At 40.0% G+C, this 20,089-nt stretch overlaps 1 protein-coding gene across 1 annotated transcript in view; it reads right to left on the bottom strand.

Moving 5' to 3' along the window:
* LOC128736731 (protein prickle-like) overlaps nt 1-20,089 on the bottom strand; it is a 43,220-nt gene that overhangs the window by 3,183 nt on the left and 19,948 nt on the right. The window contains exon 3 of the mRNA XM_053831217.1: nt 197-310. Coding sequence (XP_053687192.1) covers nt 197-310 — 114 coding nt within the window. The remainder of the gene's footprint in view (nt 1-196; nt 311-20,089) is intronic.

Below are 20,089 nucleotides of genomic sequence, written 5' to 3'. Positions count from 1 at the left end.
ACTCGAGCCAAGCCGAGAGAAGCAACGAATTTATTATTATTGTTATTATTATTATTATTTGCCTAACCGTTTCTTCACCTTACTTTGCTATGTAGTACACAAGTGGCGACATTGACCACATTGAATGCATTACATTCCGCGCCTGTCAAAATTCATCGACAACTCAAATCGCAGCATGCTGCGCATGCCCGCTTACCTCGTTATCGTGTGGAGGAAGCTGCTGGAGCAGCTGACGAACCCGGTGACGCTCACCGATGCTGTTGACGTAGGGAACCTTGTCCTCGGGGATGGCCGAGAAGTACAGATGGACCTGCGAAGAGAAAATAAAAAAAAGCATTGCGTGATTAGAAGGCGAAAAACCGGCCACGTTTTGTTAAAGCCGCTTGCGTTGCAAGCGGGCGGACATAAGATAACACCCGGTTGCCGCCGCCAGTGCGGTTAGGTAACCGATAGGTGTCGGCTTTGTCGCCAAACCGAACCGATCCTGGAGCTGGACTAGGCAACTGGTACCGGACTCCGTCCGATATATATGTGTGTTATGTAAATTATTATTAGAAACGGGAACACTCTAATGGACTTTGTTGGTCTGCTGCTATCATTGGAGGTTGCAGTTGCATCAGTTGCTGCGACCGCAAAAGTTGCGCACTTCCTGGTACGAACCGACCAACCAACCAACGGCACCGGGTGTAATGGAAATGTTATCAAAACACCACCGACCAGCCAGCGGTTTGTCATAAATTATGATTATTGTTAGTGACGGTAAAATACTCAACTCAGCTGGATTAACAGTTGCGTTGGTTCGAATGGAACCGATCACTGCACTCTGATGGGAAAGCCGCCTAGAAATGGAAGTGTAACTTAAACAGCGAAAAGGTTTATCGTTGCAAATCTCTATGCTATCAGATGATTCACGGATTTCCCGATGCGTTTATCATAGCCAATGTCCAGTAATAACCGGAAGCTTACTGCAGTTGGGTAAGTTGATATTGGTACAAAGTGTCTCAAAAGGCTTTTAGAGGAGAATTGAATCATCAACTAACAGGATATGTTATAAACGAAATAAGGAACCGAACTGTGCCGGCTATCGTGACGTGATTAATGAAATTTACATATTTGCTAAACATGTTTCAAGCGCTAATGCACAAATTAATCAAGCTTTGAGTGAAGTGCTTTCTGCTTTTTCGTTATTCATATTCAACTAACGCAAGTAGGCGGTGCTGCTTGCAAGCTGCCAAATTGATTTTCTACGGTTTAGCACACAATTTTGAATGCTTTGTAAAATATCGTAAAGCGCGGCGCACTGGGTGGTATTTTCATTGAATTTATTATCTCGCGGAAAAAAAAATCCGATTTAAATATTTTGGACACTCTGTTGGCTAACTTGAGCGGACATTTTGTTTTCTCTTCTCATCTGCTGCATCCCGAGTCACCTTTCTACTCTTCTTCAACTTCTGTTTGACAATTATTGTCCAATGTACCTTAATTGAGCGGAATCGAAGGCGGTTGATGGGATTGATGACCTTTTCTAAGGAATCCACCTCGTTGTCTCGATGCCATTCCGCGGTAATTGCCAAATCAGGCCAAAACTGTACAGATCTATTGTAAACTTCAACATGTCTTTTTCGCAAGAACGCAAGAACATGTCGTTTTCAGGCGCTACTGACATTTTGGAATCAAGTCTTGTTTGTCACGAAAACCTGAGTTTTTATCCGCAACTGCAAATACTTTGCTAGATCAAGAGGCTTTTTTGCGAATTTATCGGTAAAAACGAACATCACCTCGACCAGTGACTTTACAGCGCTTTTGCCTGGGAAGCTGTCCATAATCTATCTTCACGTACGTTTCGGCGACCACTTCGTTAGAACCTAACTGTGCATCTTCCGGATATGCCGTTTGGCCACTAGATTCTGCTTCAGTGTCTCATTTGGTGGTTTACTGGCGGTGCTCTGCAATTTCTTGGCGATATCATAATCCGACAGCCCTGAGTTTGCCGCAATCGTCCTTAAAACCTTCAAATGCTGCCATTACGACGCTTGCTATTGCCTTCACACGTTCCACACGGTCAATTTGGTTAACTTCAACTAGGGTTTATTTCTAATTCCCGTCGTAGTAAGTAAAGCCGTTCTAATTTTCGTCATTTGTTGAATGGATTTAATGAATACTCCAAAAGTTCTTGTGCTGATTTGACTAAAACACACTTACCTCCTATCCGTGAACTTTGAAATCACCGAAAAGCGATTATTAAAGCATATTATTGAAATTACGTTACTGACTTTATTTCTTGAATTCGTCGTACCGTTTTAAAATCCGTCCATCAAAATTTTTCATCGTCCGAACTAAAAATCACAACAGTGTTTACGAAGCTAACGCGCATGGATTTGTGTAGGACGGCATGACAAATGTTATTCTACAAAATTTCTGCAGGTCAGGCAAGTTAGTCGACATTTTCTTCTTCGTCGCACAAAAAAACTTAGGAAATTTGGCTGATAGGACTTCTTTAATGATAAAACGCATTTAAATAGATCTCAGCTCACTTTGATTGGTCTCGTATGATAGACAACAAACTAAAATATTAGGGAATAACTAGTTTTGCATTGTGTGTCATAAAAATGCTGATATTTTTAATAATTTGTGTTGGATAGGACGGGAATAGGCAATTACGACGAAGCAGCAACATACCCTACTTGGCGATTTGTGAATTTGACCATTCGTATTTTCAAATTGGGTGTCCAAAATGAATTTTCAGTTTGCGGGTTCTTTGAAACAAAATCAATCGTGACTAACGTTTCAACAATCGAAGAGAAAACAAATGTTTTCAAAACAAACTGCTGTGAAAATAAACAGTGCGTCCAGATATCAAATTACTCGAACTTTAGACAAATCAACTTATCGTACAATGTCGAATTTATTTTCATGCAATTTCTGCGAATTTATTCGTACTTCTACTTATTTAGGAATTTAGGAATTGGCATCACTCCATATAAACGTCCGTTTCCTTGGTAACGTACAACAACGACGGCCGTGGATTCGGAGTTGCAATCGAAACGAAGTGAAGTTTTTCCTATCAATTCAAGTGAATAGATTGGACAAAATCATTATAGGGTAAGGAACGAGTTAAGCAGTGTTACCTATTTTAATCAGTTGAACATAAATGATCCGAAAATGCACTTTTTTATTCATATTTTCAAAATCTTTTGATAGGATCATCTTCACAAATCACTTTACCATACATTTGATTCACACAAACACAATTTACTGGGTTTCCGACAAGAAATATGATGAATTAAAAATTGTTGTCCAAAAACGTACATTTTTCAGCTGCTCTTCAGCAATCGCCACCTCGCTACTAACGAATTCATCAAATTTTCAGCACTGATTACAACCACTCTGAAAGTCAAGCACTCAATTGTCACATACCATATTATTCAGTCTCTTTTTTTTTTTCTAGTATCTAAGGCTTTGTCACTAGCCAAAAGTTTTATTATTTTCTAACAAAACTGAAAACAAATTCTGAATTGACGGAACCTGTTCACCACTAGCAGCAGCTGCAGCACAACTGATAAACTATCGTGTTGCCAAGACACTGTTGCGGTTCTGGAAATAAGAATTTTAAGTTTGAAATTACCTGAAACCTCCTATGGTGAAAACGTGGTTCAATACTTTCAAGAGAAATGTATGTTCATAATTAATTTTTCTTTATTAAAAACAACACAAGACAGCTTTTTCAATAATTTTCGAAGATTTTCTCAGTGATTTAATAAAGCAACGATGTGTTTCAATGTTATTTGCTTTGACAACACTGTTCTGATCGTTTGTACTCGGATCGGTTGTACTGCTATATGTTTACCTCTTTTGTTCTCCCACCATCCTTATGAACAGCGAGTGAGACGTCAAACTCGCAGTTTCTCATAAGAACACCAGAGAATAAAAGAGACGACGAATACCGTTTGCCGAACGGTGCGGTGAGTGTATGCCCCGATAAACAATTTAGACAGATGGCATTTTACGCATATGTGCGATACGCTATGCCGATTACACATCAGATGCCGATTAGTAGGTCGCGGATAGGAACGCGAACTTACTGAATAGGGGGGAAAGTTCGAGGGATTTTTTAAGGGGACGTAAAAAAAATTCAGATTTCAGGATTGCTTAAAAAAGCACCTTGCGGGTGAAAATGGGTTCGGTCTCAAAGCGAAAAATCAAAAGTTTAGCTCAACAATAGTGTCTTCCAATGGTAACAGCTTGAAGAACTAAAGATAGCAAGAAGATTGGTATGCTGATATCCCCCACTTAGTCAACCCATCGCTTGTAATAAGGTAAAACAATCAGTGACCCGCTTAGACTGCTTAAAATTAGTTCTTTACCCTATGTAGCCAGTCGCTCAGTAACCTACGCTTGGAAAGTGTTACATTTTCATAGTTTTACTACCGAAATAATTTATACCTTCATTTTCAGTTTTTTTTTTGAAGAAAAATTGCTTCAAGATAGTGAAGAATTCCTGTATTTGCACGCTGAAGCTATAAAGCAACAGAGATTGTAGATTGGTTGGTAAGTGGCTGGATAATGCGTAAAACAAACCGAATAAACACAATGTGGTGAACTACCGTGGAATCATTTCCCTATGCGCCTGCTCCAAGATTTTTGTGGCAATTGTTTACGAACATCTGCTTTTTAAAGTGAAAAGCTAGACTTCCACCTCGCAACATGGATTTTATCTAGGAAGATCAGTGACAACTAATTTACGGAAGTTCACCTCGTTACGTCTACGCACCAGATAACCAGATCGACGCAATTTACATTGATCTGAAAGCAGCATTTGATTTTGTCAACTATTAAATTTTGCTAGCCAAGCTAGACAAATTGGAGGTCTCATCTAGCTTACTTTCGTGGCTAAGCAGTTACTTACGAAATCGCAATATTATCGTTAAACTGGGACCTTCTAATCGAAGTGGTTTCAGAACCGATCAGGAATACCTCAAGGTAGCATTTTGGGATAGCTATGTCACTCGACTGTTGCCTCTTGGAACGATGATGACGTGAAAATTTATTTGCAGATAGAGACAGACACAGATTGTTAGAGACTGTAAAAGATTGTTATCAGCTTTGCCGTAAAAACAACCAATAGTTTTTGGATATTGTATCAATGGTACACAAGTACAGTGCAGTGACAGTGTAACGGATCTAGGTGTCGTATTGGATAACGAAACGTCATTTAGACAGCGCTATATCTGTACCTTTGGTAAGGCGTGCCGTCAGCTTGGAACTATTTTCTGCATTGGCAGAGAATTTCGCGATCCAGGGTACTTTATGTACTCTTTATTGCTCTCTAGTTCACTCCATTCTTGAGACAAGCTGCGATGTTTGGAATCCGCATTATGACAACTGGATTATTCGTCCATACATGTTTTATTCAGATCCATACATCCATACATGTTTTATTCGCCAAATTGGTCGCATGCTGCCTTGGAGGAATCTCGATGCTCTGCTATCATACGAGGAACTTTGTTTGCTAGTTGGTGTGGCTCCCCTAGAGCAGCACCGAAAAGACATTACTGCCAAGACTGCTCATAAAATCCTTTCGGGCGCTTATGGCTGTCCTGCTGTTTTGTCACGATTGACTCTATACCGCCCTCTTGGGTCTCAACGGAGCCAATAGCTTCTACGGGTTCATTCGCACCCCACCAATTATGGCCTTCACGAACGAATACGGCAGTTGGTGTTGGAATATAACCGTCGTGTATACAGACTTGTTATAAACACCGTCCGGTGCGATACGGCTGCTATCCGTCCAGATTGGCACCGAAACGGGTACTTTTGATAATAGAACGCACTGGCGTTGCTACATATTGGCACGCTCCTTGAAAACACAAAAACCCGATCGAAGTGCTTAGTCTTCGGCGAAGCACCGGTGAGCACAGTACCACCGACGGCTTACATGATTTCGTTCTTTGCTTTCTTTGCTATTCGTTCATATTCGGTGTACGTGACTGAGTTATCAGGACGTTCGGGCTCCGTTCTCTAGTCGTGCTCTAGCAGGTGCCGGCTGGTGAAAGCTGGCACGGTTTCGCTCACAAACTAAAAGAAGCTATATAACTGCTTGGTGCGATACGGTAAAAATTTATGAACAATAGCGGGTGCCTTCCACAATGCCGTGTTTGTGCCTTTTCAGCTGCTGCTGCTTAGTAAAAATTATTGAATTTTTGGCCCGGAGCAGACCGGATCGTACCGAACACGCCCAAAACCGGGAGCGTATGACCTATGAACGGAGGGGAATGTTTTAGCACGGTTATCGGAGCGGTGCGTGCTTTCACAAGTCTGCGTGTATATAATTATAAAAGATGATGGGTTTTTATGACGCTTTGAGTATGAAGAGTTTTTACACGCAGCTTGAACGTGGAATATGGCAACTGCCCAAGATATGAAGTCAAAATCGTCATCGAACACCTCAACGCTCAGCTTGGCCAGGAGGAGAAATTTAGACCTGTTATTGGTAAGTTCAGCGCACACCTACTTACGAACGAAAACGGCCATCGACTCATTGACTTCGCCACCTTCAAAAATATGACCATAGGAAGTACCTACTTTCGGCGCAGCTTCCCATATCGGTACACCTGGAGATAACCACAACAGACAGACTCGCAAATTGACCACGTTTTGATTGATGGAAGGCACTTCTCGACGTATCATCGAAGTTTTTTTTCCTGCAGGAGAATGAACCACTGCGACAATTATTAGAGATCTATTGTGGTATACGTTAGTAACTATCGTGGCGCAAACATCGATTCTAACCACAACGTTTTGTTGGTTAAAGTGTGTCAAAGACTCCGTTGTTACCAACATTCGGTACCATTGCCCGGCACGGTACAATCTGGAAGGACTCAAGTTACCCGAGGTCGCTACTGAGTACGCGCAATGCGCTGAGGCTTCGCTGTCGGTTGAGGGAGAGCTAAATGAAGCCCCTCTCGAGGCCCTTGCTGGGATACCGTTAAGGCAGCCATCAACAGCGCAGCAGGAGGTGCCATTGGGTCCGCTGAGAGGAGTCGACGTAACGACTAGTTCGTCGAGGAATTTATTTATTTATTTATTTTTTATATATAATTCATCTGACCTTAAAATTGTCTACATGAATAAAACCTTATCCTAAATTAGCTCTACGCAATCTCTGTGTAAACAAGTAGGACGATACACCAAAGTTAAATAGTTCCTTTACATTAGAAAAGGTCCTGATACATCCAGTTATCGGTCGTTGTGATGCGCGAAAACTAATCTTGGAAAGCAAATTTAGGGAGTCGATTTCGCCATTGATAGTTTTTGCCACGAATATTGTTTGTTGCATCTTGCGTCGGTATTCAAGGGTGTCAAAGTCGAGTAAACGGCACCTATCTACGTAAGCAGGTAAGATATCAGGATGTTCCCAGGGCAAGTGTCGTAATGCTAGTCGGATAAATCTCCGCAGCACACGTTCAATCCGTAGATTCCATGTGAGCTGCTTAGGAAACCAAACAAGACTACAATTCTCCAGTAGTGAACGTACTAGGGCGCAGTACAATGATTTAAGACAGTGTGGATCCTTAAAGTTCCGACCAATTTTAAAGATGAAACCAAGTTGTCGAGATGCTTTGGAGATAATCAACTCACGATGTAGATTAAACATCAGTTTGGTGTCCAGCAAGACGCCGATGTCACTAACTCTGCGTAACTCAATACCATCGATAGCGTAACCAAAGGTGATCGGGTTTTTCATGCGGTGAAAACTCATCACTTTACATTTGGCTATGCTTACAATGAGCCAGTTCCGTTTACACCAGTCAGTGAATAAATCAAGCAAATCGGCGTACACTAACTTGCAGCCAACTCCCAGCAGTAACGCAATATCGTTAAAGAATAGCAAGAAAAGTAGAGGTCCCTTGTTACTTCCTTGAGGGACTCCAGATTTATTGGTAAACACCGATGAAACACTACTACCCAGTTTCACACGAAACAGCCTACCACTGAGGTATGAGTTCAGCCATTCAACCATCTGTTGGTAGGCACCAAGTCGAGACAGTTTCCGTAATAGTATTGCGTGGTCAATTCGATCGAAAGCTGCTTTCAAGTCAGTATAGATAACATCAACTTGCTTCTTGTCCTACATATGCGAGATACACATCGATGCAAACTTCAGCAAATTAGTGCAAACAGATCTACCAGGCATGAAACCGTGCTGCATCGTTGAAATATAGTTCTTAGTGCGCGACAGTATTACACCTCTCACAATTATCTCGAACAGTTTAGGAGGTGCGGAAAGGCCACCCAAGTAGCAAATTCAATTTTAAGATGCACTTGAAGAGGTTTCCAGCATTTGCTCCTTAAAACTGATCATAAAACTTTTAATTTTACAGAACTGCGATAAAACAGCCAGAAAACCCTTATAAAACTGGGGAGGCCCACACTAAAGAAGGTTCTCAAGAATATTTCCCAAGGTCCTTTTAAAACTTGCAATTCTTATCGATATCTATTTATAGTGATTTTCAAGAGTCGCTTAAAACTAAAAGAAAACCACCACAAGTGTTGATGATTTTATGGTTGTCTTCTCAAAGAACACTTGCAAGACAACATACACTTTTCACAGCCTTGAATGTTTTAAACCGACTAAGAGCTTTTCCAAAATGGATATAAATAATAAAAATGGTAATAAAAGCAGCTGCTAGGTTGCCATAATTGGGATTTTTTTTCGTGCTACGCTCAGTTTGTCGATGTTTTGTGACATGAAAGTTAGAAAATTTTAACGCGCTGGTTATGTTTGCTTGATTATTGAAAATTTAATAAATAAAAAAAATTCGATAATTTCATGAAGAAGCTGGTAACTACCAAATTTTTAACAAATTGCGGCAAAAAGCCTTTTACATGTCCAAACATTTATTTAACACTTACGGAATTGTAAAAAACCATATTTATAAACACCCATATGCAATTGGTTACAATTTCAAAAGTAATCAAAACAGCCCTGTTCGCCATTTTTTCAATGGTTTTATCTAAATCGACTAGAAAGCGCTTATTAGACTAACATTTCTTGTACAAGACAAAGAAAATTTATCCAAGAGGGCGATAAGTTGAGCTTCTTGAAGAAGACAAGTTACGCTTGAGTAAGAATTGTTTGAATTACTTCAGGGCACTAAGTTTTTTGCAAGATTGCCATTCTAGTATAAACAAAGAAAACGTCAACGAAGTGTCGATTTTACGATTTTACATTTTACAAATAAAAACACTGGCCAATAAAGTTTGAAAAATAGGAACAATTCTAGAGGATACCCGCACCGCCGCCGGCAAAACACAATCGAACCAAATTTATCCAATTCATACAAATCTACTAATGCATCATCGCCGGCACCGTCCTTCCCTTGCTTACCCTAACTAACACACCATAGTCAGTTGTTCCTGATATTTTCATTGTTTTGTGACTTCGCTGATCGTTTATATGAAAAAGTTTTCAAAACACTGGACAAATTTTTGCTTAATTATCATTTAAAAGATCCATATTTTTCCAATTTACTCTAGGTTCAAACGCCCATTTTGACAGATTAGTTGTTTACACTAGAATGGTCTTTCTTAAGAATATGATTTCTCTTTCAAGAATATACAGTTTTAAGAGAATGTTATGGCAGCATTGTTAAGATAAACCAATCTTACAGAAGAATGCCTTAAATTTTTGTCAAAACTATTTTTTAAGTATTAAGGAGCGTCGTTTTTGGGCAGAAATCAAGTTTCCTTTAAAACCGCTTATAAGGTGAATTACACTTATTCATAATGCAGTTTTATGGGTGTTTCTTCGAGTCTCCTTCAGACATTCTTCAGAAATGTTAACCAAATAAGATGAAATTCACTTGAGAAAAAACATTGTAAAACCTGATAGACTTTGCGATGCTCTGATAAAACTACTATAAGAAATGAATAAGACCAATTTGCTATTCGATTGTTACTTGGGCAGTGATTCCTCGATAATTCCTTACGGCTTGAGACGGTCGCCGGTCAAGAACAACAAGGTAGCTGGCAAACATGGCATCGCAATGGAGCTTATCAAGATAGGCCCGGCAAGGTCGGCACCCTGTCTGTACCGGTTGATAGTCAGGAACTGGGAAACAGAACAGCTACCGGAGGAGTTGGAGAAGGAGTAATATACCCAAAATACGAGAAGGGCGATAAGTTGGAATGTGAAAACTATCGAGCGATCACCATTCTCAACGCCGCCGCCTATGAAGTGCTTTCTTAGGCCATCTTTCGCCGTCCATCGCCGCTAGCAAGTAGATTCGTGGGCAGTTATCAAACCGGTTTTGTAGAAGGGCGATCGACAACGGACCAAATCTTCAGATCCTCCAAAAGTGTCGCGAGTACCACCAGCGATTTCAAGGCCGCGTACTATACTATCGACCGTGAAGATGTGTGCAAAATTATGGTCAAATACGGCTTTCCCGGGTTGATGACCTGACAACACTGATTAAGGCCACGTTGGATGGTGCTAGGTGCTGTGTGAGGAAATCGTGCGCATTATCAAGCCCGTTTGAAACACGCAGGGGACTAGAAGATGTTATGATACGTGCGGGTTTTAACATGCGGGACACGATCTTCAATAATTCAAGCTAATTTCTCTGTTTCGCTGACGATGTGGACATTGCCGGAAGTCGTGCTTACTACGGACTCCACAAGGCTCTAAGGTCTGGTAAGCTTCACTCCCGTACTAAATGTACCATGCACAAACCGTTAATAATGCCGGTAGTCCTCTACGGGAACTTGAAAGCACTGGCAGTCCTCGTGTGCTTAGCACCGTCTGTAGGGGTTATGTGAGAACGGTGTATGGAGGAGAAGAATGAACCACAAGCTGGCGCAACTTTTCGGCCAACCCAATACCTAGAAAGTTGCTAAAGCTGGAAGGGTACAATGGGCGGGACATGTGGCGAGAATGCTGGACAATAACCACGCTAAAATGGTGTTCGCCTCGAATCCGGTTGGTACCAGATGCAGAGGTGCGCAGCATGCTCGATGGTTAGACCAAGTGGAGCAAGACCTGGAAAGTTTGGGACAGTCGAGAAATTGGAGACGGGCAGCCATGGATCGAATTTGTTGGCGGAACATTGTAATGCAGGTAAAATCCAAATGGACATCGCACCAGTGTAAGTAAATAAGTACGATTGTAGATGGTAAGGATTATTATCTGTGCCTTCAAGGCTAGTACATACTGTATCGTATTGCCTACTTCTTTACGTTACTTGAACGGTCTACGAGTGACACAGCTAAGTAGGGGGAAGTCATGTATGGCCGGACAGGCCTCTATGCCCGGACAAATTGGATTTCCCAAAAACAAGGAATGATATAATTATTTGGAAAGAATAGGACAATAGTACCATTAACGTACTATTGTTTCATTCTTTTTCATTTTCTTGCTTGGTTTTCATGATGAATCTGAACGAGGCGATAATGCGGACTGATTCTGATCCTATGGATCCACCATATAAAGCTCAAAGAAAAGGCAAACAAAGCTTACAGGAAGAGGTACCCTTAAGGTTTAGGTGGGTCCTTGGAAGTACGCTCGAAGCGTTACAACCCTAGGCTTTGCTATGTATGACAAAGATATAGGTTGCGAAGCCAAACGAAGAGTTACCGCTGCGAATAGGGCTGTATTCGAGCTACGTAGCCAGCCTGAAGCCCTGTGGTTTTCAAACACGCATAGATCCAACGCTGTACAGTACACTGATTGATGCAGTGGCTTTTTGCAAGCAGGTTGCGACGAGTTGGACACGTAACCATACTGCTTGACGAAGGAGCCGCCAAAACTAGAACTTCGGCAGAGAAGTAACAAGAGGTAACGATCCGTGGCTGCACTAAAGTTGATTTAACTTTAAGCTGATGAAAGTTTATATGCCTATCTTGATTCCTGTTTTACTGGGTGTATCTTTACGTTGCTGGTTTTAAAAATAATCCTGAAGTACCTCAGGGTAGTATCTTGGGACCACTGCTTTACGCGAATGATGCTGAATGAGAATTGTAATCTACGGCCAAACTGTGGAGTCATTAGCACAGAAGCAGATCAAAACAAAAAAGATAGGCGAACCGAAAAACTACAAGCGTTGCGAAGGCCGGTATCACAGTCACAGCACACTTTCAAGATTTCAAGACTGTGTTCGATTCAGTCAAACGAAATGAGATGTACCAGGTAAAGCTTGAACATGGTTTTCTGACGAGATCAAATTCATGCGTACGAATAACGAATGGTTGTTTTTCTGTTGTTTATTGATCCGCTAGATCCACACTTCTTTTTTTTTTGTTAAGCTTTGGCAGTATCCTATCAGCATTTAAATATTTTCTCTACTGTTAGAGGTCAATATTTTAGTTGCCTTTGCATTTTCCCAGCAGGTAAGCAGGTGAAACTGACGACAAAATTATTATTGATTAAACATTAAAATACAAATTCATAAGACATAATGCGTGTTCCACCATGCAATGCACGAGACAATGATCCCCTTTGTTCGAACACATCTGCCAACGACGGCCCCAACAACAGAAAGTAATCTGTTGTCGACGCGCCTATTTACCATGCTCCCGATGCATTTTCCACGACAATGTTCAATCAACATCGTACTCCGTCGAAGTTACCGTAAAGGGACGCACCTTTGGCAAATGATGAAATTTAACTTGTTTGACCCTATTTAAGTTATCAAAATTATCAACAATGAAAATATCCATTCAATGCCTACCGCAACCGGAAATCCGTCCCAAACGGTACTGTCCCGCGCCCCGAAGACCCGATGGTGGTAGCAATTTGCATCCGGAATGGCGATACAGTTGTTCAACCTATAATTAAAATTCTTCAGACCCTGCTGTTATCATCTGCTCCAAGTTCCAAGCTACTGGAACTGACGATGGCTGACTGGCGATGTCGTCTTTGTCGTGTATCCCCCGGTGAGTAAGTGCAGCCGCCAAGGCAAACGGGTCCCTCCCTATTGTTACCCAGCTGCAGCAGGATGATGTCCACAGTGGCAGTGCAGAGGTGCCCCGTCGGTATCATCATCGCCACCATCATCGTGTCGTTGTCGTCTTCCTTACCTTCATCATCCAACACCGTGTGCGAGTGTAAGTTTCGAGTCAAGAGACTCACAACGAGTCATTAGCGGTCATTTTGCTTCAAACTGGTATTATAATTTGCGTTCCGTTGGCGTGGCGTGCGTTCGTCAACCGTGGCCAAGAGGTCCTCCTTGGTCCGTCCGACGACGACCAAGTGAATGGACCGACCATGTGAGATGCTTGCTTCTTTTTTCCCTTACTTTGTATCCCAAGGGAGGGAGGTCACTCTGCCAAGAGATAAGCTGCTGTTGCACACACGCAAGAGGTCCGCGCAGGGCACGAAATGCGTGTAATAGTTACAATTATGTCGCGGAATTTTTTATTGCATTTCTACCATATCGTAAAACCACGTTGCGTGGTTATGCACCAGATAGGCTTGTACCGATCGGTGTAGCTGTCTGCAAAGAGGCGGACAGGAAAGTGCTACTTTCAATACATGCACAAGAATTATGTTCCCGAAACGCTGGATGCTGGATGGATGCTCACACTATAAATTTTCCCGGATGTATCGCGTGAGAAATTTTTAATCGATAAGGCGAATAATAATCGAAGACTTGTTCTAGCAAGTAAGCAATGCTGGTCTGATGATATCAACAACGATGCGTTGAGTTGGTTCTACGCTGCCATATGCCGTTTAATCAGTAGTGGGCAAATTCTTCAGCAATAATTTTCTTTAACCACTCCAGCTTTATCGCCAGCAAGGGGACAGCTGCATGAATAATAAAATTATCATATTATTGCAGTGTGTGAAAGATGATTAAATGCAAGTTGCGATAGTGGAACAGATCGGAACACAGTCTGCGATGGACTCTGCATAAATTGCTGATAGACTACAACCTGTTGATGTGAGATGGAGCTGATAAAACTTTATGCACAAGTTAGTGTTTTGTCTGAAAGTCAAGTCGGACTGGTGATTATCTGACTTTAAGATATTTGCAAATAGAAGTTGAACAAACAGCACTACAGCGCCAAGGCTGTTGACGTCAATTGAAGTTGCTCAATACGTTTTAGTGCTCTAGAATTATACGTACGAAGATACGGTTTATAGAACATTAAGAGCTGGAACGATTAAAAATGATTTTCAAAATGGTCACTGTCATGCGTTACATTTCAAAAGTTCCATCAGATTTTCCGCCGCTGCTTATTTGATGCAGAACGCCAAATTTTCCGAAGCTGTTTCGCATTTCCAACTGTCTTCTGACTATTCTTCAGGTTCTGCTTAACGATTGTCCAATATTTTTTCTGAATTGTTCTAGGCAGAACGGATGGCAGTTTCCAACATACCACCAAAATGAGAACTTGTACGATGTTGCCTCCCAGTTGACCTCGGGGTATGATGCTGGCCTAATAAGCCAGTCGTCGTATGTTCGAATCTCGGCTGGGAAAGGCTGTTAGAGTCAATAGGATCGTAGCAAATGGCCCTGGAGTTGTCCTGTACTCTAACAGCTGGCTGCGAAGTCTGTTGTATAAAAATAGAAGGTCAAGTTTCGATAACGGATTGTAGCACCTAGGCTTTGCTTTCTTACGATGTGACTATGATGTGAATTAGGTGGCAAAATCTTGTGCAGAAATTCATACAGACATTGGTTGGACCGATCTAGTTGCCCGCCGATGCGGACACGAATCGTCTCGCTCAAAACCTAGGCGTTACTGACAAAAACGTGACGAGGCAAATAGGAGCTAATTTTCCTGTAAGCGACGACGGTACATCTGCCTTGGCATGAATCAGCTCAATTAGGCTACCTGGGAAACAATTTTCGAGTAAAGTTTTCCAAAACTGCTGTCAATTAACTAAATCATACGCTGCCTTAAAGTGTGTGAGCAGGCTGGACTCTATCGAAATGAAATTTCGTTAATGTTGAAATTTATAGCTGGTTTGCTGTAAGTTAATTAACCTTAAAACTGCTGAGGGCAATGTCTGTAGTTATATAATTTATCTGTATAGACGGGACACACAGAATAAGTGTTTGGTCCAGTCTATACAGTTAATAATTAGTTCTTACGATTATTTCCGACTCCTTCTTTGGTTTTTCGTCTTTAATTTTCCGTTGTTTGGTTTTTGTCTTTTAACTTTAGTTTTTCATCTTTTTTTCGTGTTTTTGTTGCTTCTCGGGACTCGTGCCATTCTTTCGTTGCCCTGTTAGTTGTCAATTAGTTGACTGTCGTTCTTTCGTCGTCTTTCTGTTGTGTGTTTTTCGTTTCTTTAATAATTTTTTATTTTGTTTTACTGCTATTTTTGGCATTTTTCGTCGTCTGTTTATGTTATTTCCGTTGTACTTTTGTCGTCTTTCATCGTCTTTACATCATCACTTTTACCTTTTTTTCACCACTGTTTAATCATCTGCTCATCGCATCGCAAAGCAAAGACAACGAACTGTACACTATTTTTTCGGTTTCTTTTCTAAAAAATTTAAATCATCGTCTTTTCATCGCGGTTTTGTTGTTTTTTTTTGCATGCTTAACCAGCTTTGACAGCTTTTCAATTGGATTTGAAATTAGGGCTGAAATTGGATTTAGAATTGGACGCAAATTGGAATTCAAATTGTACTGGAAATTGAACTTGAAATCGAAGTTTATTGATTGACTTAAAATTGAGCATACAATTGAAATTAAATTTGACTCGAAATTATACTTGAATTAGGATATGAACGCGATATATGACTCACAGAAAGTAACAGCAAAAAAACAATTCGTAGTTTTAACTTAAAATAAGGATTGACATAAATCGTCTCATTGTCTCACATGTTTTTCCACTCTTTGTTTCGTTTTTGCTCTCACTTTTTCTTTCCATTTTTCCTTTTTTTCTCGTTTTTCTCTTTTGCTGTCTCATGTTTTATGTGGTTTTCATTTCACTTCTTTTTTTGAAATTTTCTTTCTTTCTTCTTTTTTTGCTTTTTTCGTTTCCAGTTGTTGTATTTTTCTAACTTTTTTTGTATTCTTTTTTTTTCATTTTACGTCTACTTCTGTTTCGTTTTTCTTCTATGAAATGCACGGTTTTTTCTTCCTTTAGGTTACGTTTATTCTGTTTCTGGGTCTCATTTTCTCTGTCCTATCCGATTTTTCTTTTTATCTCCCGTTTTTCACCTTTTTCTCTCTTGTTTTACCTTTTTCTTTGGTCCGTTTTTCTTGTTTTTTTGTCCTACTTTCCTATGTCATTACGATTTTGTCCCATTTTTTTCTTATATATTCCTTTTGACCTGTTTCTCTCGTTGTCCTTGTTTGAGTCTCTCTCTCTCTATCTCGCTAGCCTTCTTTTCCACTTTCTTCCGCTTTTTCTCATTCTTAGGTCCGATTTTCCTCTTTCACAGCCTCGTTTTTTTTATTTTCTGTCCCATTGTTTCCAATTTTTTCATTGTTCCTCATATTATGTCCTGTTTGTCCTCTTTGCTGTCACTTTCTGTTTCTTGCCTTATCTCGTTTCTCTTTCCTTTTCATTTCTTTTCTCCATTTTCTTTTTATCTATTCTTTTTTCCCAATTTTCCCATTTTCTTATTTTCTCCTTTTCTTAAATACTTGTAATGGCCTAAATTTGATGTGAAAAAACTGTTCCAGTTTCAAGTCCGATTGCAAATCCGGTTAGAAATTAAATTTCAAGTTTAGTTTCAAGAATAAAATTATTCTGAATAATAGCTGGTACTAACCAAGAGACAAAATTCGACAAAATGCACAGAAAATGAGACAGGAAAAAAGAAAAAAGTAGAAAACAGAAAAAGCTGAAGCAAAACACAAGTTGATTGGACAGAAACGAATGAAGAACGGAAGAAAAAATAAGGAAAAACCTATAAAGAGAACGAAGAAAACGAGAATAAACTGGACAGAAAAGAAGCAACGTGACAAAAAAGAAGTAAACAAAAGGAGAAAATTAAAAGGAGAAAATACAGAAAAATGAAAACGAAACGACAAAAAAAGAGAAAAATCTAGATAGAAAAAGACAAAAAATGGGGAGAACAAATGAAAACGGAAGACTTTAAGGATAAAATAGTAAACAAAAACTGAACGATACAGAAAAGGAGGAAAAGTAGGGCTTCATAAGAGGAAGAACGGAACAGACGGAAACAAGAAATAGACAAAAGACGAAAGCTGGGACCGTAAAAAAGTAAAACAAGTGCAAAGTCCAACAGCAAATGAAAAAAAAACGAGACAGGGAAGGAGATAAAACGGACCTGAAAACAAGGAAAAATGGAAGAAAACGACGAAAAACGGAACAGATAATAATCAATAACTCAAAAAAAAGGGCGAAAAATGGACAGAAAATTCAAAAGAAACGGAACAGAAACAGGAAAAGCGAACAAAAAAGGAGATAAAAAGAGGAAAAAAGAGAAAAAAAAGAATTCGGAACAAAAAGTAAGGGAAATAAAAAGTGAAAAGAAGAATGCCGAAAAAGAAAAAAGAAAATCGATAGAGAAAACGAGACAAACGGGATATCAAACGAGGTATAAAAGAAGAAATATGGGTTCTTTTCTCCCACCTCCCTTTTTTTTATTTTTCGTCTACTTTTCCTTTTTTTGATTAGTTTTTCTTTTTTCTCCCGTTTTCGTCTTTTTCTCTCTGTCTTGCGTTTTTTTTCACCATTACTTAGCTTAAAATTGGTCTTCAAATCGGAAATAAATAGGGTAAATAAACCAGAAATTACCACTTTTGTAGGCAGAAAACAAGAAAACTGAAATTCATTGCCATATAGTTCCATATCTATGATTAGTGTTTAAACTACATTAATCAGAAACAGTTTTGCTACGTTTGCAGTATAAACATTAAAAACAAATCCCAACCCCGCAGAAATCATGAATTTGGAATTGGAATTAAGCTCAAATTAGGCTTAAAATCAAACTATTCTTACGTCATTAATTCACTTATCGTAAAAATAGTGACAAATTAAATTAAAAAGTATGGATTTGTTGGTTACAGAAATTATTTTGTTGCACCAGTCTAGGCACGCTAGTGGTCGTATGCCCCAAATCTTATATGAAGGGTCGAAAGGGAACTAGTCGGTTAGCAACATCACTTACACAGGCATACAAAGAAATCTATACCTATAAAGAAGGATTTCTGTCTGTCTGTCCTGTGTTCCTTATAGAATCAAAAACTACTGAACCAATCGGCGTGAAAATTCGCATGTAGAGGTTTTTGGGGCCAGGAAAGGTTTTAGTGATGGTTAGAGACCCCTCCCCCCACTAAGAGGGGGGGCTCCCATACAAATGAAACACAAATTTCTGCATAACTCGACAACTAATCAAGCAAATAGAACCAAATTTGGCATGTGGGTGTTTTCGGTGACAAGAATTTATTCTAGGGTAATTTGAGACCCCTCCCCTCTTTATAAGGGGAATTATAACTCCTCTCCCCTTTAAGAGGGGGGGGTTTCCATACAAATTTCCTCATAACTCGAGAACTAATCAAGCAAATGGAACCAAATTTGGCATGTGAAAGTTTTCGAGGGCAAGAAAATTTTCTATGTTGAATTAGGACCCCTCCTCACTTTAAGAGGGGGGGCTCCTGTACAAATGAAATACCAATTTCCTCATAACTCGAGAACTAATCAAGCAAATGGAACCAAATCTGGCATGTAGGTGTTTTTGGAGGCAAGAATTTTTTCTATGATGAATAAGAACCTCTCCCCACTTTAGGAGGGGGGGCTCCTATACAAATGAAATACAAATTTCCTCATAACTCGAGAACTAATCAAGCAAATAGAACCAAATTTGGCATGTGGGTGTTTTCGGTGACAAGAATTTATTCTATGGTAAATTGAGACCCCTCCCTCTTTATAAGGGGAATTGTAGCTCCTCTCCCCTTTAAGAGGGGGGGCTTCCATACAAATTTCATCATAACTCGAGAACTAATCAAGCAAATGGAACCAAATTTGGCATGTGAAGGTTTTCAAGGGCAAGAAAATTTTGTATGGTGAATTAGGACCCCTCCCCACTCTAAGAGGGGGGGCTCCTGTACAAATGAAATACAAATTTCCTCCTAACTCGAGAACTAATCAAGCAAATAGAACAACATTTGGCATGTGGGTGTTTTTTTTGGTGACAAGAATTTATTCTATGGTGAATTGAGACCCCTCCCCTCTTTATAAGAGGAATTATAACTCCTCTCCCCTTTAAGAGGGGGGGCTTTCATACAAATTTCCTCATAACTCGAGAACTAATCAAGCAAATGCAACCAAATTTGGCATGTGAAGGTTTTCGAGAGCAAGAAAATTTTCTATGGTGAATTAGGACCCCTCCCCACTTTAAGAGGAGGGGCTCCTGTACAAATGAAATACAAATTTCCTCATAACTCGAGAACTAATCAAGCGAATTGAACCAAATTTGGCATATGTGTGTTTTTGGAGACAATTTTTTTTTCAATGATGAATTGGGACCCCTCCCCACTTTAGGAGGGGGGGTCCTATACAAACGAAATACAAATTTCCTTATAACTCGAGAGCTAATCCAGCAAATGGAACCAAATTTGGCATGTGGAGGTTTTTGGAGGCAAAAATATTTTCTACGGTGAATTAGGATCCTTCCACACTTCAAGAAGGGGGGCTTCTACACAAATGAAATACAAATTTCCTCATAATCCGAGAACTAATCAAGCAAATGGAACCATATTTGGCATGTGGGTGTTTTTGGAGGCAACCATTTTTCCCATTATGAATTAGGACTTCTTACCTTTTTAGGAGGGGGGAAGCTCCCATTCAAACGAAATACAAATTTGCTCATAACTTTAGAACTAATCAACCAAATGGAACCAAATTTGACATGTGGGGGGTTTTGGAGGCAGGAATTTTTTTATGATGGTTTGAGACCCCTTATCCCTGTGGTAGGGGGATAAGGACTCTCATACAAATAAAACAGAAATTTTTGCGAAACTCAAAAACTAATCCAACTCGAGAAAATCGAGACTCTTCCATAAAACATTAATCAATAACAAGACCACAAAAACTATCTATAGTAACACTAGATCATTCAGGACGAGCCGGTCGCGAGTGTTGCCGGTGACCCGCCGT

The sequence above is a fragment of the Sabethes cyaneus genome, chromosome 2 (genome assembly GCF_943734655.1).
Source record: "Sabethes cyaneus chromosome 2, idSabCyanKW18_F2, whole genome shotgun sequence".
NCBI classification, from domain to species: Eukaryota; Metazoa; Arthropoda; class Insecta; order Diptera; family Culicidae; genus Sabethes; species Sabethes cyaneus.
This window is presented reverse-complemented; position numbering and strand designations above follow the sequence as displayed.